The sequence below is a fragment of the Cyanistes caeruleus genome, chromosome 3 (genome assembly GCF_971803275.1).
Source record: "Cyanistes caeruleus chromosome 3, bCyaCae1.hap1.1, whole genome shotgun sequence".
Classification (NCBI taxonomy): Eukaryota; Metazoa; Chordata; class Aves; order Passeriformes; family Paridae; genus Cyanistes; species Cyanistes caeruleus.
This window is the reverse complement of record NC_141703.1, coordinates 71,997,755-72,021,096: the sequence shown is the minus strand read 5'-3', so window position 1 is coordinate 72,021,096 and position 23,342 is coordinate 71,997,755. Positions and strand designations below refer to the sequence as shown.

The 23,342-nt window shown below is 38.5% G+C and overlaps 2 protein-coding genes across 7 annotated transcripts in view; one reads left to right on the top strand and one right to left on the bottom strand.

Moving 5' to 3' along the window:
• MPHOSPH8 (M-phase phosphoprotein 8) overlaps positions 1–9,162 on the top strand; it is a 28,922-nt gene extending 19,760 nt beyond the window's left edge. The window contains exons 10-14 of one of the 4 annotated variants that reach the window (XR_015284766.1): positions 6–160; positions 1,426–1,553; positions 2,192–2,275; positions 2,504–2,774; positions 8,867–9,162. Coding sequence is in view for 2 of the 4 variants with exons in the window: in XM_023918732.2 (XP_023774500.2) it covers positions 6–160; positions 1,426–1,553; positions 2,192–2,275; positions 2,504–2,545 (409 nt within the window). In the remaining 2 variants the exon portion in view is untranslated. Of the gene's footprint in view, positions 1–5; positions 161–1,425; positions 1,554–1,809; positions 1,960–2,191; positions 2,276–2,503; positions 4,830–8,866 lie in introns of those variants that run through there. The other 3 variants (XR_015284767.1, XM_023918732.2, XM_086881898.1) reach the window with 3 other exon arrangements.
• The window catches only part of PSPC1 (paraspeckle component 1), a 61,579-nt gene continuing 41,828 nt past the window's right edge, over positions 3,592–23,342 (bottom strand). Inside the window, exons 9-13 of one of the 3 annotated variants that reach the window (XR_015284769.1) lie at positions 11,112–11,215; positions 8,282–8,395; positions 7,747–8,023; positions 6,782–7,135; positions 3,592–5,041 (exon numbers count right to left, since the gene is read on the bottom strand). The gene's annotated coding sequence lies outside the window, so the exon portion shown is untranslated. Of the gene's footprint in view, positions 7,136–7,604; positions 8,024–8,281; positions 8,396–11,111; positions 11,216–23,342 lie in introns of those variants that run through there. The other 2 variants (XR_015284770.1, XR_015284768.1) reach the window with 2 other exon arrangements.

The following is a 23,342-nucleotide window of genomic DNA, read 5'->3' as shown; positions in this document are numbered from 1 at the left end:
TTCAGGCTCTCAAAAGTAGCAGAAGATACTATCAGGGGTTATTTTGAAGCTCGCCTTATTTTGCTGGAGCCATTGTTCCCACTTGCGTGTCATCGTCTCTGCGAAGGGCCAGACTTTTCTTTGGATTTTAACTATAAACCTCCACAAAATGTGCCAGAAGGTAGGGAGGGGTTTGTTGTTGTGGTGGGGGTTTTGTTTGTTTTAAAAAGGTAGAACAGTATGTTTAAAGCACATCTTAAATTATCTCCTATGCAAAATTATTTTTGTATGATTTTGCAGTACATCACATTAAGACTGCTCTGATTATGGAACATAGAGAGAACAATTATATTTTGATGTATTATGGGCATGGATTGTGTGTATTTTTTTTGAGACTTTTTTTAATTGCCATGTACAGAGTGTGAACTTTCTGTTCATGGGTAACATTAGCTCAGTGACAGGCATTATAGGAAAGGAGTGGTTTACCTTTACCTTAGAATTAATGATTCAGGAAAATCTAGGCTTAGTAGATTACTAGAGATCTTGTAGTGGATCCTTTCATTTCAATGGATAGTAGGTCACATGCTGAAAGCTTGGCATGTAGTCCCAGCAGTGCCCTGAGTCCAGTCTAGAAATACTAGGAAAACGAAGTAGCTGCAGTCAACTATGTTTTGCCCACAAAACCTTTGAAAAAACTGGGAATCAAACTCCCAAGGTATTTGGGAATGTTTCTTTATTCTTCCAGGAATTCAGATACTATTCTGTGCTGCTTGGCTTAGCTAAGTCATTTTTGATGAGTATATCAGGGAAATATCTACTGATACTGATTTTTTTTGAAAGTGATAAATCATTGTGACTATTAGAATCTGCTTGAACTCAGATTGAAAGTGGGCATGTCTGCTCAGTTTCCTGGTTGTTCAGAGTTGTTGGGTAAGTCTTCCAGTTCTTGATTATAGATATACTATCTTACAGAATTAAGAAACTTCATGTAAGTTTATGTATTAAAATGAAGCATTTGTAGGTAGGTCAAGTTGCTGCTTATTGAATTTCAGTGAGGTTCATAAAGATCTATAATTGACTGGGCTCAGTTTTCTGTTCTCTTGACTAGACCCAAACCACACTAAATTCCATAATTCTCTTTGAGTAAACCTGAAACCACAGAAGTGAACTGTGCTGAGGATTGCTGTTTCCATTTTGCATTCCTTTCTAATAGCCACATAAAATTATTTCTGCTGTGAAAAGTCCTTAACTTGGTGACCAAGCCAGTTGTTTTCTGGATCCACTGACTCGGGAAATGGGATTTTTGCTTGTTGGTTTGTTATTATACACAATATAATGTTTTTTTATCTGTATGTATTTGCACCTGTCTTCAAAGGTCCAGTGTATGCAGTTCTAGATAATGAATCTCATTTAAAATTCATGTAACTGAATTGTCTTCCTTTTCAGGATCTGGAATTCTTCTCTTTATTTTCCATTCAAATTTCATTGGGAAAGATGTTCTTGCTCGGCTCTGTGGACCATGCAGTGTACAAGCTGTGATTTTAAACGACAAATTCCAGCTCCCTGTATTTTTGGTAAATCTTTTCATATAACTGATTGACTGTAAAACTACTTCCTAAAGTCTTTGTAGAGCAGCCTGGGCAATTTCAGTGCCGTAATTTGAATTTAAAGTATTGTGATGGAGCATACTTTTTACCATGATGTGGTTTTTCTAAAATGAAACTTAATTTTTTTTGGATATGGAGAGACTATAAAGTTTGCTTGTACTAGATTCCATAAAAATTTATGACTTAAATGTCAGGGACTTAGTGCTGGACAACCTGATTCTAGGTGGCCCTGCTTGAGCATGGGGTTGGATTAGATGCCCTGGAGAGGTCTTCTCTAGCCTCCAACCTTCTGTGATTCTGGGACTGAGGCTTCTCCTCTAATTGACCAAGCCTCTCACATTTTTGACCCAAGTAAGTTCTTAAATGTTTTCTTAAAAACCTACCTCAAAGTTCTAATAATTTCTGGGGTTTCTTTTTTAATGTATTAAATGCATCACAGTGCACAATTTTGAAGTCCTTGTTTTCTCAGCAGTTGCCTCTAAGGTTCATACACAATGCTCTTCCAAAAAAAGCATAGTGACAATGTTGTGTTCTGTTACTCCTCTTACATAACAATTTCAGCCATAAACTACCATTAATTTTGTCCATTTTCTTTTTCCTTGTAGGATAGTCACTTTATTTATTCCTTCAGCCCTACTGCAGGCCTTAACAAGCTTTTCATACGGTTGGCAGACTCTCCTAATGCCAAGGTACAAAATGTCCTCAAAATTAAATGTGTGTGTTCGTTTGTTGTACAGTAACTCTTCCAGACACTGAATGCTTCTAGCTGTATGTTGCAATTAAACGTATGTAAAATTAAGGATTTTCCTCTGTCTCCTGATCCCCGTTTCCTACATCCCGTGACATTGCCAGAACTTGGGAACATTGCCAAGGGTTAGTTCTGTTATTATAATGGAAACCTTTGTTTGCTTTTACAGGTAAAGCTGCTCATAGGGGCTTACAGAGTGCAACTGCAGTGACCTCTGAGCATGCCGAGTGGACTGACACTTTTTTGGATATACTTCTGATTCCTCTGTTCAGAGACTGACAAAGCAGTTTGGAACTTTTTGGCACCACACTCTGAAGTCTCAGTTCCCAGCTTGCTGCCACTCATTGGCAGTCACAGGAAGAGTGTGTTGGAGAGCAGTTGAATAGGCTGCACTGGTGGGACAGGGTTATCAGCATTTTTTACTTTGTACAGATGTAGATGTAAGTATTTGTGCCAATACATATAATTCTGTTTTTCTTTAACTTGTGGAGTCCAGACTGCATATTTCAGCTTTTCCACAATGTGGAATGGTGCATATAAGAACTATTTAAGGTAATTACATGAAATGTCTTTTTTAAAGATCTTCATTTGTAAACTAAAGTTTTCTACTTACTCTAATGTTTCTCTGTGAAATGCAGAACTGTCATATTATTTGAGCCATGGGCAGAAATTACACTTTAAAATTACTGCATTAGGTTTAACTTTTAAATTGCTGAGGGCTGTGTTCTGGTTTAAAACTGCTCCTGTTCTTGTCTCTCAATTACAGTTATGCTTAGTGATTCCCTTTGAACTAACAGAGTTCAGTCTGCAGGCATGAACAAAGACATCTGAACAGGCTCAGTTCACAGAAGGGTTGCCAGGTAAATCACTGGTTAAACCTGCTTTGGTATTAGAGAAGCAACCAATAGTTTTACAAACATCTTAACTTTTGAGGTCTTAGGTGACATCTGGAAAAACAAACACAAGCTTAAAATAGCAAACCAGAAAGCTTGTAACTACCTTCAGTGTCCAGGCAGTGCTTTTTGTAGACAAGAAGATACATAAAGAATTTCAGATGTCCTCAGCCTGACAGACGACAGAACATGTGTTGTCCTTTACTTCAGAAATTCAGTTCCTCAGTACAAAAAGCTGCTATCTTTTTATTTTATTATTATTATATTATTATTTTATTTAAATTACTCATCAGATGACAGCAGTTTTGAAATGGTCCTGTGCTGTAAAATAGAAATGTAATACTTCTGCATGGAGTATAGAATATTTTTCTTTGTAAATTAACCAACATCTTGAAAGGTAGAAAAAACCAAACCAGATCGTGCCTTTGCTGTTCTAGTTGTCATGTGTAGTTTACATGCCACTATGTGCCTATATTATTAGCAAAACTATTGTGCATAAATTCTTGATGATTTTGACTGCTCACCATCAAAATGGTGCAGCTGTATGAAGTATCCTTTTAAGAACTGTGATTTTTTTAATATAGAGTTCAATTAACTGGTTTTTAATTTTTGGTTGTTGAAGTTTAAATTTTTCATATTTAAGAGATGCCAAATGAGTAACAAAGGACACCAATTTTGTGGAATGTCACATTAAGCTATATAAAACTAGAACAGCAGCATGACATACAAATACTCATTTCTGTTTTGATTTACAATAGTTGCTTATGGTTTTGCACAGTATTGATGAAATCTTAACAAATTTGGGTTTTGAAAAGACTTTATACCTCCACCTCTCTGAAATATGTTAGATACCTCACTTTGCTAAGTGTGAACACCTGAGATGCATGAAAAGCACTGGCTGAGAATCAGGTATGTCACTGCCAGCACTTGGGACTTTGTGTAGCTGAAATTTTAGTCAGTGTGCATAACCCTGGATGATGCATAAGGAAAGGGGACGCTCGTGTTTCCTTACACTGGAGTGCCAGGTTTCATCTACGTGGCTGCCCCTCGCAGTTACTGTGGCACAGGACGTGTGGCAACACAGTGTGTGGGACAAGCCCTGTACAGCACCTGCCAGTGGGAAATGCTGGAGCTGCTCCAGGTGGGGATAAAAGGTGTTTTGAACAAATGTCTAAGTGATAGAGACGCTATTTAGAAACTGTTGTACAGTCTAACCTAAAAATGTCTAGTAATGCTCCAAGAGTTGATAGAGCAAGTAGTTTGTCAAAGGCTGTTGATTTTGAGGGTTTTTCCAGATGTTTTTTATCTTGAGGCACTTGGGAGAAGGGGAGAAGTTCTACAGAACGTGGGAATGAAGATCTGGGTTTCATGATGCTTTTATTAGGGATGGATGTTTTGCAGTCATCTTTCTCTTTTAGTTGGTAATATAAATTAAGAATCCCTATTGAAGATGCATAAGTGTATGGAAAGCTGTTTGAAGCTGGGTTTCGTCTGTTTTTATTGTATGGTTTTTATCCAATTGCTGAAAAAGGTTTGGTGGACAAAGGATGAAGAGAAAGTAGCTACAATAAAAAGCAATTCTTTAGGCACTGTGGAGAAATACCTTTGAAATACTTGCTCCGTTTCTTCTTGCTGCCACCAGCAAGGGCTGCAGCTGCAGTTCCCATGAACTGCAGTGGTAGCAAATGGTTCTGAAGGCTCAGGGTCCTTACCTTCACTGCTCCAGCACCAGTACTGCTGTTCGTGGTTTCTTTCACAGGTGCTAAAGGTTGGTGGGTGATGCAGCTGATCATGCCATAGGGCTTCTGTGCTTTCTGCAGCCATTCACAAAAACAATATGGGTTTTGATCAGACTGCATTTAAGAAAGATGTTCCAATATGGGGAACAGACAGCACAGCATTCTGATGCCATCTTAGCCAGCCAGGACTGCTCCAAGTGCACAGGAGCTGTCTCAAAATGTTCCGCTTGTCTGTCTCTGCTGTAATTCTCTTACTACCGTGTGCCTTTCCATACAGTACTGGAAAACAGCTGCTGTAACATGTCTTTCCTCGGGAAGTGGTGACTGCCCAGGGTCATGGGAGCAGTGACGACCCTGCAGGATGCATTACTGTAGCAGTGTGTTTAGTTTTGCTGGAGTCCATAATGGAGTCATGTCTCTTAAGAAGGCAAGAAGACTATATAAAAAGGCCATGTGTTTCTAAGCTACTGCAGCATGGGCATGCACTGCAAGCCCATCACTGAATCCCAGCACTTCAAAATTCTTGGTTTTCTGTGTCCCATGTAAACAAGGAAAATATTTTTCACCTCCTGAATGTCTCTTAAAATGTTTGAGTGAGGGACAAAGACAAGTTTGGAAAAAACTACCAAGAAGATACCACACACTGGAAATTTGAGTAGAACTGACACAGCAGGAAAAATAAAGATTTAAAAGGGTCTCTCAAATCTCAGATACATCACGTATAGCAGCCAGCAGGAAGGGACTAGGCAGATGGTTCTTTTTCAAGTCACCTGTTTTTCCACAGCGAAGTCTTTTGTGTCATGCATGGTAGCTACAACTGAATCTTTTTCCAAGAATGTCTGTAATATTTCCTACATGATCTGAAGTGTAAGGAACTCCTCTGATCAGTTACTGGTGGCACTGGTGCAGTTAGAATAGAGGGGTCAGACCTTCCCATTGTCTCCCTCCTCTGCTGTGCCTGTTGCTCTTAATGGAAGGCACAGCTCTGCTGTTGAGACAACCCAAACCATGTGTATGGGAATTGAAGACAGGGAGATGAGGGCCTGCTCCAAAACTGAATTCATTGCAACTGTGTGGGCATGGACCACCAGAGCTTGAAGGGACAGGATTACCCATGTGGTGACATCTTGATCTGTAGCACAGACTGCCACTTTCTGATGAGAACTCTTGCACCCTGGAGCTGTTACTTGTACAAACTTTCCCTAGCCAAGAACAGAGATGAATTTGGGAAGAAAGCCCTGTTAGGCCTGTTACAGCAGCTGCCTTACACACTGAATACAACCCTCCAGTGGGGGAGGGGGAAAGGTGCTGTGCTGACAGTGTTTTTCTAAAAAAGGCTTTATGAAGTTGGGTGAGACAACCTGTATGGAAAAGCTTGCACAGGAGCTTTAGAGGCTTTGGAAGTTCCCTCACCTTTCTAGATGTGTCAGCTCTACTGTGTCAATATCAGAATAGTTCTTTCTGTGAATAGCAGGGTTAAGATCCCTAAAACCACAAGTGAACCCTCAGACCAGGGTCTGGGTCCCCCTGCATCCACCCTTCCTGAAACCAAATGATTACCAGGAAGCCCCCAATGGTTCCACGGTGCAGGGAGTCCAGGTAAGGACAGCCACACAGTACTGCCTTGCACTGTTCTAAGTGTATGGTGCAACACTTGCATGCACTGGAACAAAGGTACAAGACTACCACCTTACTGTGCACCACTACCACAAGCCTGGCTCCACCTTCTCTACGCACTTCTCTTACACAGCTGGATTAACAGGATCTCTTAACTACCCCCACCTCCTCTTCTCCAGCTGGAAAAAACACTGCTACCTGGCCCCATGGCTCCTGTGCTCCAGCCTTCTGATGTCCCAATGACTTCCATGGGACTTGTTCCCACATCTTCTTGTCTTCAAGAGCCCAGAACTGGGCAGTGTCTCAGCTGCAGTCTCAGAAGTGCTGAACAGAGAGTGCTCTTCTGGACCCTGCTCAGCCATCATCTTCTAATGGAGCCCAGCATGTGGGTAGACACCTTCACTTGTCCCTCAGAGCCTCATATCAGCTTCTGCAAAGCTGCTTTGCCACCAGTCTGTGTCCAGGATCTACAACTGCATCAACTTAGTTCAGTTCCCACTGCAGGACTTAATTGTGTGAGGTTCCTGACAAGCCTTCATGTCCACTGCCTTGCTGATTTCAGAAAATAGAAAATACACATGCTGTTACTCATTTAATTTGAAACAGTGTTGCGATAGCTATAGAAAACCCTGGTGATATGTTACAGGCCAGTGTTCAAATACATCACATAAAATTATTTTTTCATTCTTCATTCATGGTATTTCATCTTTTTATTGGCCTACATTAAGACAGCAGGCATTTGTAGCATAAATTCCTACTCAACAGTACAGACAACTTATTGCAGCTGTAATCTGCCCTATGATTAACATTTCCTTCCAGTTCTTTTCAGCTGTCACTGGCTCATAACATTTTTCTCTAGGTAATTAATACTTCTGTGTTCTTCTAAACTACTGCAGCATAAACACAATCCACATTACTGCTTCTTCTTTAAACCCTACCACTTCCCTGTTATATCATAGAGCTTGAAAATATTTTCTTACTTTTTTCAAGTCCAACAGCAATCATTTAAACCAAGCAGTAATTTAATATATCATTTACTCTTTATTATTCTTGTAGAATGTACAACCTTTAATCCTTTTACTGACACCCATTTCCCTTAACACTACTGTTTCTAGAAAGAAAATCTACTTTGAGTGCAGTCTAGATGAAAAGGGCGTCAGTACCTCCAGTTACACATCAAAGTAGACCAACATCAGCTTTACTGTGAAATGCTGGACTGGCACCACCTGTGCCAGAGGCTGAAAACAGTAACATCACAAAAGCTGTAACTTGTCTCCTCATGTAGGAAGAGGTCTTGGAGCTCTCAGGCAGATCTATTCACATTCTTCTCGTGTCTTTTCCAAGCTGAGGTATTGCTGGGGAACACACCACCTCCAGGCTGGGTCCCTTTCTATTATTTCAAACAGTCCTTTTCCTTCAGGTCTCACAGGCCTGGCCTGTCTGCAAGGAGAGAGAAAACAGCTTAACTGAGAATGTTCAGTTTGTCCTTCTCCTACCTTCAGCCAGGTGTGACAGATTTAGTTACTATTTTATTAGATAACAGCATTATTTGTGTGCCCAAGAGCACAGAGAGATACAAAGGAAAAAACCATACACACATTAAGCACAAAACTAGTACTAACAAACTGAAAACTGAGTACAAAATGTACCATTACAGGAATTCTAACAAGTGATAACACGATTGTAGTATAATCTCACCCGGATGGTCCTTGTAACTCCAGAGGTGCAGAGCAGCATTTTATAAAAACATCACAATGTAACAGCCATCTTCAGTTCTGAGGGTGGGCAGCCACTGGTGGCTTTCATTGAAACCTAATGCATTCAGTGGAGAGGAACATTTCCAAGAAGTAAGTATGATTTAGGCTGAGGAGCTACAAGAGACACTTGAGTGATAACTTCCCTGCAAGTGTGCTTTTGTCATCACAGTAGAGAATTTAAGACTCAAATGGCAAATAACTGAGCAACACATCAGCAACACAGTTGGATAAAGAGCTGAAAAATGCCAGCAATTTTTGAGAGAGCCCTCCCCACCAAGTTTACCTGGAGCTCCCTCTGTTCAGGAAGCCCAGGAGCAGGCAGCCTGGCACAACACTTAACACAATTCATTAGCCCATTACACTTTGTCAGCCAGGTTCACACTGCAGTGTGAGGTCCACAGACCAGTGAGGAATGGAGTAGAGGAAGACAGGTTTTTATCACTTGAGACAAGGAGTTGTTATTTAGCCAGTAAAAGGAATACTTATATCTCCAAGGAACCTTGACCATCCTTTTTTCCCTTCACAGGAAGGAAACTAAGCTGACAGAAAAATTCTGAGATGCCTGGGAAACCTGCCAAGCACTGAGGTTCCCAAATGGCTCTCATGCACAGCAGCACACTCATATGTAGTGACAAGCAAGACTGAATTCCAATGGCTAAATGAGAAAATGTCTTCTGGATGAAAAAAAAAAAAAAGAAAAATCCCATTTGAATAAAACTAAAAAAATTGGGCAATTTCTGTTTCACTACTACTTTCCTGATGAAGAGTTTTAGCTGCTTGTCTTTTTTAGATTTTGTGAGTAAATGCTTGTAGCTTGCTTAATTCAGTAGTCTGGTTTATTTTACAAATTACTGTGTGATAATTTTTATACTGTGATTTTACTACAACTAGAAAATAATAGGACTCCTTAGTAAAGGGCAAAAGCAAAACCACAAAACAAGGTGTGCAACGACTTTCCCACCTCCTCGGTGCCCCTCCCAGTATGAAGAACATGACAGGGTCCACAAACTGGACAAGTCACATGTGCTGAGCCTGATGGGATGCTCCCATGAGTGCTGAAAGAGCTGACTGCTGGCCTTGCAAGGCCACTCTCCATTGCTGACAGTGTTGCAACTGGGAGAGGTGTGCAAGGACCAGGTGAAAGGAAAAGTCACTTCAAGGGCAGGAAAGAGGGCCCAGGGAACTACAGGCCCTGGGAAAGTCATGGACCAACTACTCCAGAAAACCATTTCCAGACCAAGAAGGTAAGTGGCAGCAGTCAGCATGGATTTACAAAGAGATTATTTGTAAATTCTTAGGGATCCCAATTGGAGAGCCTCTCTGGTGAGGCGACCAGTTCAGTGGACATGGGGAGAGCAGTGGATATTGTACCTTATGAAATCTTTTGACACTGCCATAGTATCTCCAGTTATCATTTTGATACTGTCATAATACTGTCAGACTACTGACAGTAGACAGGTTCAGTAAGTGGACCGTGAGGTGGACTAAAAACTGGCTGAACAGACGGACCTAAAATGTTGTCCAGTGGCATGAAGTCCCCTAGGATGCAAGTGAATAGCAGTGTCCCCATACTGAGGCAAGTCCTTTTCAAGATCTTCATTTCTGTCCTAGCTCATCCTCAGCAAGTCTGCAGGTGGCACAAAGCTGAGAAGAGTGGCTGCTAAGGCCACAGTGTCATGCCACCATCCAGTGATCCCTTGACAGGCTGGAGAAATGGGCTTACAGGATCTCATGAAATTCAACAGAAGGAAACACCAAATCCTGCACCTGGGGACTGAGAAATAATCCCAGACACTAGGACAGGCTGGAGGCCAGCTGGCTGGAAAGCCCCTTTGCAGGTAAGGACACGGTGGCCCTGGTGAAAACCAAGTCCAAGAACCACCCTGAGCAAAGAGCACAACCTGGCCACAAAGGTAGTCAATGGCATCCTGCTTTACAAAGAAAGTTGCCAGCACATGGAGAGAGATGATGATCTGGTCTGAACCTCTGCCATGGACAGAGATACCTTTTATAGGTAATTATGAAACAGAAAAATTGTTCTGATCCTTTATATATCCAGTTCTCTTACTTACTGTTAACACAACTATACAGAGACAGCTCTGAGTCCTTTTGCTAAGCCAAACACACACGGAAGAATCAACACAAGTTTCTCTTGCTTTACCAGTAGAACTTGCACATCTTGGTCAAATCCCACCAGTGTTTAAGTTTATTTTACTTTATAAGAATAACTGGTATTTTGGAACTACCAGAACTATTGAACTTAGCTGCACAGAACTCCCTTTGAAACTGTGCTGCCCCCACTGAGATGCTGCCCACAGTCAGGGCAGATGGCACTACACACTTGTGTGCATGCAAACCAAACTGCCCCAGGCTTCCCAGAGTGCATGGACACTGCCTTCCAGACCAGAGCCCTCTGATTATCGCCAAAGAAGCTTCAGAATCACTAACTGCTGTGTTGGTTGTAAAAACAAACAGGATTCTGAGTGCAATGTATCAGTAACATGCAGAAGCTCAGACATGGCACCATATTCATGTGGCACTATGGGGTTAGGATGGCTGGGCAGAGCTTGAACTGACTGCTAGAGGCTGTGTATATATGCTTGAAGTCCTTTAAAAACAACACGTGGCAGGAATTATGCCAGGAATTAATTACATTATCTGAAATCAAGTTGAAGTGTAGAAGCACAACTACATCAAATCACAAATCTGAACAAAAAGTGAGGTACTGATTTCAGTAACTGCTGGATAAAGCCATATACCTTAATACTTACCTCGTACTAAAATCTGGTTTAGGATTCCCTTTTGTCTGCATAAGATAGCAGAAGGATTCTGCACAAGCCAGTCTTCATCTGCATTTTAAGATTTTAATAGTAACCTAAAAAATAAAGAGACAGTAAATAACTGGCATTTCAAGCAAAAGAGAAAACACAGTAAAAGCTGCTTTTTTCAAAAACCCATTATATATGAAGTAACAAGCCATAATAAAACTTCCCATTACCAGAAAATAATCCATTTATTCTCTACCCAAACTTACCATTTAGTTGTTTCTCCACAGATTTTATTTAAATTTTTACTACCTCAGCAGTTAAACAACAACTGTTCCAAGAACATTAAGAAGTTCCTAGATATTAATATTTTTCTTGGAGTAGATTAATTGCAGTTCTGCTCCAAAGAGCCAAGTCATTCCTCTTTGGAGGTTTTCTAAAACATATGTACTTCATGTGACAGAATATATTCCACAAGTTGTCTTTTAGGCCTGCCAAGGCACATGGTGAAAGTGGTATTTCATCCTTTTAATATTAGTGCCACTGAAATGATCAGAATCCCTGCACACAACACCAGGTGATTAGTGACACTTGAGAACTAACAAGCTCTCACTGCATTCTCCTCTTTCTGCAGCATGTTGTTACACTGATGTTATTAATTAGGGGCAAAATTATCTATCAAAATAATACAACTAAACTGAGCTGGAGTAAAATGTTCCACTTTATAGTAACATCTCACAACATACAAGTATCATTAAAATACAGTTTTAATACTACAAGCATTAGATGCGAAAGTTAAGGACTTGGATAATTTTACAACTTCTGCAATAGATCTGCTTGTATTTGCACTAAGTGCAGTTGGAAGAACAGCTAGTCAATATTTTTCCTACTATATTTACTAATTATTAATGAATTACTGTCATTCTATTAAAAATTACTAAATAGAAGACCTAGTAAGGGTATCCATCTTGCAGTGTGTGTCTTCTTATAGAGTACACGTGCAAGGAAAGTATCCGAACTGTTTAAAATTCAACAGCTCCATGCCCCAGCCATTCAGGCTTCAAAACAGCTCTCACCTGTAGACACATTCCTTCCTCCCAGAATTAAAATTACCTCTTCTCCATAAATGCCTCCGACTTGCAAGATGTGAGCACTGCAATGTTTGACAGGCTTAGCATAATCCCTTACTCAGGCACAGAAACACGCTGCAGAGCTTGAGAGCCCTAATGAAATGTCTACAGAGAAGACTGCCTAGAAAGGTCCTGATTACAACAGCACAAAGGGGTGAAGAACTCCCCATACTCTCAAGTAAAGACTTGTTAAAACAATTTTCCAACATCTTGAGGTTCTGTTTGAAGATCACAAAACTTAGCACACCCTGCAAAGTATTTATTACAGAAAGAATTCCTTTGGAAAGCCACACACAGGTTGCACCTTTCAGACTAGCTTCACTTTAGGAACAGTCCCAAAAAACAACTCAAGAGGTGACATACGTGTAAATTACAACACACAACCACAAACACTTACAATAAAGGTAACATTTACCTTATCAGACACAGTTTTAAAACAGGCTAAGACTTGCAGTCAGAATAAATATGGTTTTAAAGTTAGCATGATTTAATGTATGAGTCCTATTAAATCAATTCTCCCATTTGGTTCCTTTTTATCTTCCGTCCCACCCAATGGTGAAACTTGCTACCAGATTTCAAAAGTTATCTATTCTGTAGCAAGATAGATACTTACTTCCTAAACCACATATGACAGAGCACAGCCTACTAACCCTTTCTAACTAGAGATACAACTTGGCAAGTGTTGATACTACAATCATTTAGCAAGTCAAATGCAGTAATAGCTGTAGCGATGAACTTTCAGTCATAGGGAGCTGGCTGGAACCATCACCTGGACAAGTGTTTTTGTCCCAAGACATGACCTCAACATGGTGAAGTTAATGTAGCTATTGATATGTATGTGTACCCATTTAACAGGAAGGCTAAAATTACAAATTGCACATCTTTCAGTCTGTATTTTAATATGAAAAAAACCCCAATAATTAGTTTCTCCCTTTCCCCTCTGCTCCCATGAATAAAGCTAAAGCATCAAGGCTGTCCAGTTTCTGTAACTGACCATGTATATTACTTTCTCTTTCTTGGTCACCCAGATTTACTGAAGAGAAAGCAGTGAAAAGTACTGAAAGTACTGAAGAGAAAGCCATATTCTTGGAAATCATTTGATTCTAGTGACAAAGCTGGAGCCAAATAAATACAGTATATTTCTGATGACAGGCTCTAAAACCACCCAGTAAGACTGCTGGAGTATTAAAATGTGTATGGTTTTTACTAGCAATGTGCTCCTGCACTATTTATTCACAATTCTCTTCAATTCTTGGAAGATCAGTCCAACCTCTCTACCCTATATAAACCTATATAAACTCTACTGTTTATGATTAGCAGTAATTAATTTGTTAGAGTTGAATGTATCCAAGCAGCCAGTGATGAAAAAAGTGATGTCTAAGAATGAGCTGGAACACAACAGAAAGTTGTTTTCAAAGTAAAAGACTGAATTTTGATTCATATTATAAAGTTCTTCTTTAAATTAAAGTGAGTATGGTGCCAAGCAAAATTAATCTGAAATAGTCTAAAAGGCTAACAGTATGATTAACATGCCTGTTGTGGAGAGAAGAGAGGCATCACACACAAACTGAGTGATACTGTGCATACTGGATCATTATGAAGGAAAATTGAAAACCAGCTCCTACGTGCACCTATCTCAAGTTAATGCATACTAAGCGTAGCAGGATACCTCCCCGCAGAGACCGGCTGTGCGGGACAGGCTCCAGGCTGCCAGTGCTAATTCAGAGCAGGAACAGCTCTCAGTTCTCAGGAACAGCAGGAACACTACAACACTGAAGGACACTTCACATTTACCTTGCACACAGATGTGAGGCAGCTTCACCAGTCTGACTGACAGAACAGGTTTTGTGGTTTGGTTGAGTTTCCTGGTTTTAATTTTTTAATTTATAGGATTTTTGGTGGCTACTGTAACAAAGAGCTTCTTCCCCCATTCCCCCTTTATTTTAGGTCTACTTTAAAAATTACCTAGCAACATACAACAGCAGCACAGGTAAATTTTGACTTCCACTGAAGTGACCATAAGGCATTTTGCACCAGCAGACACAGGTATGATTTTGGGAGTAGCAGAACCACTATCCAGCACACAGAAAGAAGAACTCCAATGCCGAGCTGTTCTCAGGATAACATACAATCCCTTGTGGCCACTTATTTGGGGTTTCCAAAGGGAACCCGAGATGATCCATGGAGCTGTGTTCGTGTTTGCATTTGTTCAGGCTTACCTATCAAGAGGTAACAGATAACAATGTTTACTGCTGACATACTAAAAGAAGATACAGTGCTAAGCATTCTTAAATGGTCAAGCAATCTTATCCTTCGCATTCTTCTCTCAGTTTTAACTTCAGTCTGGCCAAAACTGCTCAACTTAATTATGAGCAGTCCCTGCTGAGGGCAATGAAATCCCCAGAGACTAAATGAGTTGTTACCTGGCATCACTGCATCACTGCCAGGGATTATAGGAAACGAACTGCAACACAATTTTTCCCAATCTTGTGTTTGTCAAATTCTCTTAAGTTCACACACTTGCAGAGAAGTAGAAGCAAGCAAGCATTTAAGGGAAAAAAATATTACTGAATTAGGGCTCAAAAGGAGAATTAAGCTCCTTGAAACAAAGGGGAAAATACTACTTGAGCTAAGCCAATAAGGCATTTAATTTTACATCCATTTCACAACTTTTAAGTTACAAGGTGTAGGATACCTGACGTTAGCATGTTACACAGAATGAGGAATGTGAATACAGTAATATTCCTCTTCTGGGATCAGATTTCAAAAAAGAACAAATGGTGGCAATGAACCCATGCCAGTGACAATCTGCAATCAAGGGACATTTGTTTCTGTTTTCTTGGATTGCAGATCTTCACCATATAGAAATTACATGATTTCTTCAGTATTTAGGGAATGATGAGCATGTCTGAAAGCATTTAACCAGAAGACTCAAAATTTTTAATCCGCACAGCTTCAGTAAGGTCTGAATTAAAAGATACTAAAATTTGTAAGCATTTGGTAATATTAATAAAAGTTGTTCATTTGCAAGTCATTACATTCCCAGATGCAAGACACAATACCATAAAAGTGTTTTTTTTATAAATATATATACACACACATACACACACCTTATACTTTTTTGCAAAATTTTGTGCACTGTGAGGCAGTACTTCAAGTCATTAAGATAATCCTGTATGAAACGGCAACTAAATCCTGTATTTTTTAATACAGCCCCCCTCCCTATATGACACTCATTTCAAGTTGAGGAACCTGCAGCACCAGAATAGCTGGCTCATCAGTGATTTTTATAATTACTCATTTTACAAATGTTGTCATTGAGGCAGAAGAAATACCTTTCAATGTTCAGATTTTTTAATTTCAATAACTATGTCCATGCTGAGCAACTTGGAAAAATGTCAAAGTAATGGTAATTTCCTCCATTCAGAACTCACATGACATGTTACATGGATGTGAAGTTCTGAGCATTTTGTGATACTTTATCATGAACAGCTAAAAAGTACAAAACTGTTGAAGGAACAAGGGAATAACCTTTAACCCTCATCTTCTCTTTCACCTAGAAATAATGATGTATAGATGTGACTCCACAAAGAAAACTTAAGAAACCTGAGAGATGAAAAGCACCTGAAAATGCTGTACTTGGCACTGGAAGCTACAGTTAAAATTTCACAAGATAGTTCTGCCAGGTTCTGGAAACTCTGAGGTCGCCTATTACAGAAAGAGATTTAGAAAAGCCTCCTGTAAACAAGATACTGTTAAACCAGCACAGCTGACACAGAGTTAAGTAGGATCACTACAGCTCTACTGTTTTAACAGAAATCAGGATACCATTATGCTACACACAATGCAAATAAATTTACACTTATGCAAGGAGTTAAGAGAACCAGTAAGATTTAGGGATGTTTAAATAGGCATACTTCTATTAAGACTCAATCTTTATTTCAAAATAACTTAAGACTGTTTTAAAGTAGCAAAAATATGTATATGCAAAGTCTAAGTTTTCTCTTATCTTAGTTTTAAGACTACAGAAAATCAGCATAAGCTTTGTATTTTAGAAAAATTCTTATATATAGTTATGATGACCTCATAGTTTGAAAACATTTTGGATCTTCCAAAACCTAAGGGGGAATCTAGTTTCATAAAGAACTTCTTACACTGTGCATAATCCAATTTTCTCCAATTAAAAAAAAACAACAGTATTCCTAATTGTGAAACTCACTAATACACAGCTTCTGAAGTGTTTGCAATTCTGCTTTACAGAACTTCACACAATGCTCCCCATTCCCTCCTGTAAGGTTCCTTACCTGTCATTTTTGCAGCAGGTGCCAAGTTAGGCCAGTGTCCTAACCTCCTCTTCCAAAATAATGACAGCAGAACTGATTATCTTTGTGGGGCTAAAATCTCTGAAGCCGTAAGAGTGTGCTGGGGGAAGGGCAGGGCAAGACGTGGTCACAGTCTTTGTTAAAAACAACTCATTCACTCCAAGAACTTTCATCTCTGACATGCTTCATTTGAAAATGTAAAATTTCACAATACTTCCCAGTACATACATCTACATTGAAATTAAACCTAGCAAGGAAGGATTCAAATACCTAAACATATAATAGAGTTTAACTGTTAATTCATTCATATAAAGTTTAATAAATTCAGAGCTTTGCTTAACTGACAGAACCGTGGATGTGTTAATTTCAGAAGAGACCTCTAGAAACCATCTGGTCCAACTCCTCAGTTCAGGCAGGGCCACCTAGAGCCAGTGCCCAGGACCACATCCAGATGGCTTGCAGGATCTCCAGTAATGGAGATTTTACAACCTTTCTGGGCAGCCTGTGCCAGTGCTTGCTCACCCCTAACAGTAAAAATGTTCCCTGATGCTCACAAGTCACCCCCTGTGTTTCTGTGTGTACCCATTGCCTCTAGTCCTGTCAAAAGATTTGTGATTCTTTGTGTGATTAAGTAATTTCCTTCCTATATTAACTCTACTGGGTGACAACTTCCATCTCAGATTACTTTATAACACATGCAGAATACCAGCTTCTGGTTTCCACCATAATAAAACTATATTTGGTAGAAAACAGAAAATCTTACATTAGATTTGAAATACATAGGAAATGGAATCTGTATTAAGACAAAGACAACAAACAGCATTAATAAACTGCAGGGTATCCTGCAAATGTTCTACCCCGTATCGGTAATACTGATACAGACTTACCTGTTTTTGAAAAAATCCACAAAGCAATGTTGAATAAAGGAACCATTTCTCTATTTGCAACTCTCGTACTGCCTGGCAAGCTGGGACTGAAACTTGGCATTTTTTCCTTTCTTGCACAACGGGACATATTACTGATGCTGCACTATCAGGATTTATTTCAGCTTTATAGTACCACAGAATGCTGTAAATTCTATGTACAGCATTCCTTATTTTAGTAGAAGTCACTACTACATGCAGGATAAAGCTATTTTTCCTACCCAAAGTGAAGTAGCTTTCTAAGTTAATATCAAACATTTTAAAAAAACCCTTTAAACTCAGCTGTCATACATGGAACAAAGCAAACACCTACTAACATATAGCAAAGAGGTGTGAAAAGCGCTATATTAGAAATAACTTCAAGACTGAATAACAGATCAGGCATCTTAGTGTTAGGAATACTACTAGCCATTCCACCATGTACCCCACATAAAGACACTCCAGTTGGTTACCACTTTCTTCACTTGAGGGCAAAGTGAAGACCTCAGTGACAACGCTCCTTTACACAGGACTAAGCCAAGACCACACTGTGAGAACTGGGGAACTTCTTTTTGATATCATCTTATATACAAAGGCAGTAACTTGGCATCATACTCAAAGCTAAATATTTTTAATCACAGACTGATTGTTGGTACTGTTTTTCATCATGGCTCATTCAGATTTCAAGATGCAAGCTTGCACTATAATTCTCACATTAAAAATACTAATTTACAAACAAGCTATCAAAATTATCTTGGGTGCCAAATTTATAAATATCAACACATTAATGAGAAAATGGTTACACACACAGACTAAAATATAAAAGCTGTTACTTCAGTTACCTGTTCCATGACTTTTAATGTATGCAATTAAAAAACATCCATTCTAATACACTACAAACATTACTTGCAATGTCTTGAAAAAGAAACTCCACTTAAGCAAGCAGCAGCTTCTCCAAAGAAGTCTGCATTTCAAACTGAAGTTCTACAACCTGATGCATCCATTTCCTTGAATAATTAACAGAACATGTACTCGTTATCGGATTCTTTCACACCACTTTTTACAGACCACCTTCAGAGTAGTTTGCTCTCCTATTCTGCTCATCTCGTTCTCATCTTCTCGTGACTTTATTTCCATCTTATTTAACAACTTATTTTGGTCAACTTACTTTCATTCTGAACTCTGCAAAATCTTGCATCTGATCAGCACCTAACTGATTAGTATGCTCTGACATGGGATATTATGCATAAAGTTTCAAGGACTCTAGTTTAAATCAAGCTGTGAAAGCTAAAAAAAAAAATGCAGATGTCCAAACAGTTTAAAGATGAACCCCAAAAACAGAGGTAGAACAAAATCCAAGTATCTTTATTACAAACTTAGGGAATCAGGACCATCCAAGAGATTAATTTTACGTAACACACCTGGAATTATTAAAGGAATTTGTCTCATTGACAGCACAAATGTAACTAGTTTGTATTTTCTTTATTTTCTTAAGTCTCTACTCAAACTTGCCCAGATCACTACCTCATTGAGAATACAACATTCATTAATGAAAAGTAATATTTGGAAGTGCACTGTAATGACTGAACAGGTATAAACTAACACGACTGCAGCTGATAGGAGCAAATGCTGATTTAAGCACCCCATGACAGCATCACTCTCAAACCACAACTCGGGCTGTCATTACCCACAAGAATTTTCTAAGCAGAAAAGATGACTTTGAAAAGCATCCATGCACGCATAAGTGAACTTCAGTAACTGAGGCGCATGAAGCAACTGCTGAAACAAGCAAAGGCACTACCATATTCCAAGTCCTGGGAAAGCTGTGACAATCATGCAGCTGTACTCATACAAACTCAGCAAACTCATCTAAGATGACGACTCTTCAACCATTCATATATTTATCCCTGTGGCAAGATAACTGTGTTCTTCATAAACTTAAATCCTGACAATCCTATTCTTGGTTCGTCACAGTCAAGGCAAAGATGACATTTTCCTGCCATAAGAGCAAGACCAGAGTTGGGCAGCACCTGTTTCTAAGCAGGAACTCTCTAAGCTCATGACAGAAGCCCTCCACTGGAACCACTGGTAGTAAAGTCATATATATCTGAACTTCACTCCTTTCCCAGGAAATTTTGTCCTGTATATTTAACCTTTTCCTGCATGTCATTAATTTCACCTCTGTTCCTTTATGATTCTGTAGTCAAAAGTAAAGATGTAAGAAAATACACCTAACTCCCCAATAACATTACTCTTAATAAAACACAGGCTTTCAGAATTACTTTTTCAATTAAAGCATGTATTTTATTTGAATGCTTACACTGAACTAGTTTTATTTATAGTAGAAATCTGAAACAACATTTAAGAATTTTAGATGAAGTTTATGAGAGCCCTCTTTGGGGTTTTTAATTCTATGGTAGTTCCCAAATTCTTAAAAGCTGCAAAGTGAAAGACGAGATCAAGCCACATTTTCCTGTTTTTCCACAACAGTATCTCCCCCATCTGTAAATGCATGAAGAGCACTTATCTACTTTTACTTTTCTGTATTAGTAATTGCACACATCTGAGAGCTCAGAAAGAGTAACTATCTATTAAGTTCTCATGTACTCTCTGTCACTTAATTATTGCATAATTACACAAAAGAGAAGCTATGAAATTAATCCAGAACAATTTTTTGCCCCCCTTAGAAAGAGACATAAACCATTCTTAAAGGCACAACAGGTTAAGAATACATATATGATATATACTAACAAGATACATATGAAGAGGTATGTAACAACTTGTCAAATCATAGAAAGAATTAGTTTTTGCTGTGCATCTGACATCTTTCCCTTACTTAAAACCATTTCCATCAAGTTTAGTGTTAGGAGCCCCAAATAAAGTTTCATACAGCTCATATCTTCTGCATCATCAGGAAAACAGAAAGCCTTTTACAACAAAAGAAAACCCAGAGTACAGAAAAAGAAACAAAATACTAAAAGGAATGGATTAGAATAACCAGAGCAGGCCAGTGACAAGTGTCAAATATGAATGATTTGGCCCAATCCTACAGTCAGTATGTCACCTCACACCCTCACATCACTTCTAAAGCTTGACAGAAGCTTACACAATTTCCAACATAATTGTAGCATAAGGTTAGAGTTAAGACACCACATCCTCAGTGTCAAAGCAGTATAAGATTAGGACCTCAAGTAAGACCTCTAGTAAAATAGTTTTCCCACATTCTTTAAAGATGCACCATTTGGCTTCCTTCACAATGGACACTTTAAACATACATGACAGTTTAAAAAAAAAGTAAATTTTAAAGCAACTGCATAAAGAAGATTCTACAATACCTGTTTTCTCACACAAAACCTCAAGAACCAAGCAACATACAATAATTAATCCTTTACCTTCCCCCATATATCTAGATGAACACTTTTAAACCTGTGAGTATTTTTGTGATTACCACAGCAATAAAGCAGAAATGCAAGTGCAGCATCAAGGTTCTGGACTCCGAGTTTCAAAATGTCATTATGCTCAATATGTATCAGCTTTTATCCAACGAGGCTTAAAGGCACAACAACATATCATCAGTAACTACCAACACTCGAATTACCCTATTTCTGATATTTATATTACATGCCATGATGTCCAGTAAAGTAAATGTGCCTAAACTAACCAATTCTATTTTTACAATATAGCTATGAACTAATACTTACAAATGGATAAAATATGATGAATTATATTTCTTTTTAAATCTTTGTAACAAATTGTCCCAATGTCAAGAGTAAGAAATGCATGCCCAGGAACATAATGCAACTGAAAACAAGAGTATGATTTCTCCACAAATATGTGCTTTCTACATCCCTGCCCCAGCCCGAGGGGACTGGCTAATTCAGTATTTAAAAACTATGAAACTCAAATAAATTATTTCTCTTTATGTTTAATACAACTTGGGGAGTTAAGAGTACTATTCAGTCATAAACATCAAGACATTTGTGTATAATTTACTGTCTTGTAAACATGCTTAGGACTAAAACCAGACAGAAATTAAACACTTTGGTTTTAACCTTGAAGTGTGCTGTAAGCAGGAAAAGTGTCTAGAATAATCATGCAGAAAGTATACCAATTTATTCTCCTCAGTGAGCTGTCATTTTAGAAGCAGTAAGAAGTATCCAAGACTTCAACTTATTTTCTGTTTACTTTCCTAATAAACACTTTTTCATGACTTGCTACTTTTTCCCCATATAAAGTCAAAAAAGTGTATTTTGCTCAGAACATGCAGACTAAACACAAGACAGAAAACAAGCTTATCAATGAAAAACTCTCCTAAACAATTCAGATAATACTAAACAAAAGCTCTGGTAACCCACATCTACAGACAGTTGCATTCATCAGTGTGAATAATACATGAAACTACACAAGTGTAATGCAAAAAAATGATGCCAAACATGCATTAAGTGTTATTACAACAACTACACAAAGTGTAACATGTCAATAATAAACTGACACATCTCCCAAAATAATTTAGAAATACAGCCATCCCTGCTACCAAGTTGGTAATTTTCATTTTTAAACCAGCAATTCAATAGATGACAATTCTTCAATACATTTTCTTGCAAAACTCTGAACATTCAGTTTTTTAATTGGAGTAATTGCACTCTTCACACACTAAGACAAAAACTTTATTTGTATGATTTGGCACAGCTCTAGTTCTGAAAATGTCAGATGTGGAACTGCTACTGGTACAATGCTGGAAGTTCTAGAAACACAATGTTCCACACTCAAACAAAACTGAAGATGAACTACTGTTTCATTATTACAGATGTGTCTTCTGGGAAAATCTTTTTATTTGAAGTTGATTAGAACTGGAGCTGTGGCTTACCTTTCACATGCTCTCTCCCTTAAAAGCAGAACATAATATATGGAACAACACAGTGCTATCATGTCAAAGAATGAAGAATGTTAGCATTTTAAAAGACAGTATTTCCCATCTTTGTAATGGCAGCTTATATATTTTCTTCCAAGAAAAAGTACATGTGAATAGTCTTGCTTCTTTTTAAAGCAACTGTGCACATCTCTCCTGGAGAAATCGCGAAGAACACTATTTTCCATTTTTTTACTGGCTTGCATGTAACCTTCTTGGCAACTGCAGAAAGTGAACAGACAGATCAAGCTCACATAAAATTTGGCTCAACATTTTACTGTACATTTTTTTCTTCATTGCTTGAAATACTCGCCGTCCTGGACCCACTATCACCAAGAACGTAAACCATAACCGTATTATTCAGACATCTAAAGCCCTCAACATGCTTCTTACCCATTTGTTCTAGGCTATGTATTTCTTCCAAACTCACTTTATGAGAACATTTATTAAACTAGATTCTCTACAGCACAAATTACAGTAAGTATGCACAAGTATGAAGAGTCTTGCTCTACTGCCTTCCTTACTCTTCTTTCCTTCCACACTGAAATGAGCAGAATCAATGATTCTCACTGGATCTCCTTTACCTGCTTTTACCTGGGTCTCCTGCTCACTGCCTGGTGACACAGAAGCAGGACCAAGCAGCAAGGAGGACAAAAGGCTATTTGTATCTGCAGCAAGGCATGTACTGGATTATTTTAAGTATGTATACAAACATTTCAAATTCCTATTAGCATACAGATATTTAAAACATTTGTAAGCAGCCTGGAAGATCAATTCAGCAGGCAGTTCAGTACTGCAGTAGCTGGTATACACAGTGTTTTTTCGTGCAATTTTACACTCTATAAAAATATTTATAACTTAGAAACAATAATTTTAGTAGAATAAATCCTCTTATAACAAATAATGAACAGTAATGGATTTTTTTTTTTAAAAAGCAACACTTTAAAATGTCCAGAACATCAATAGCTAACAGA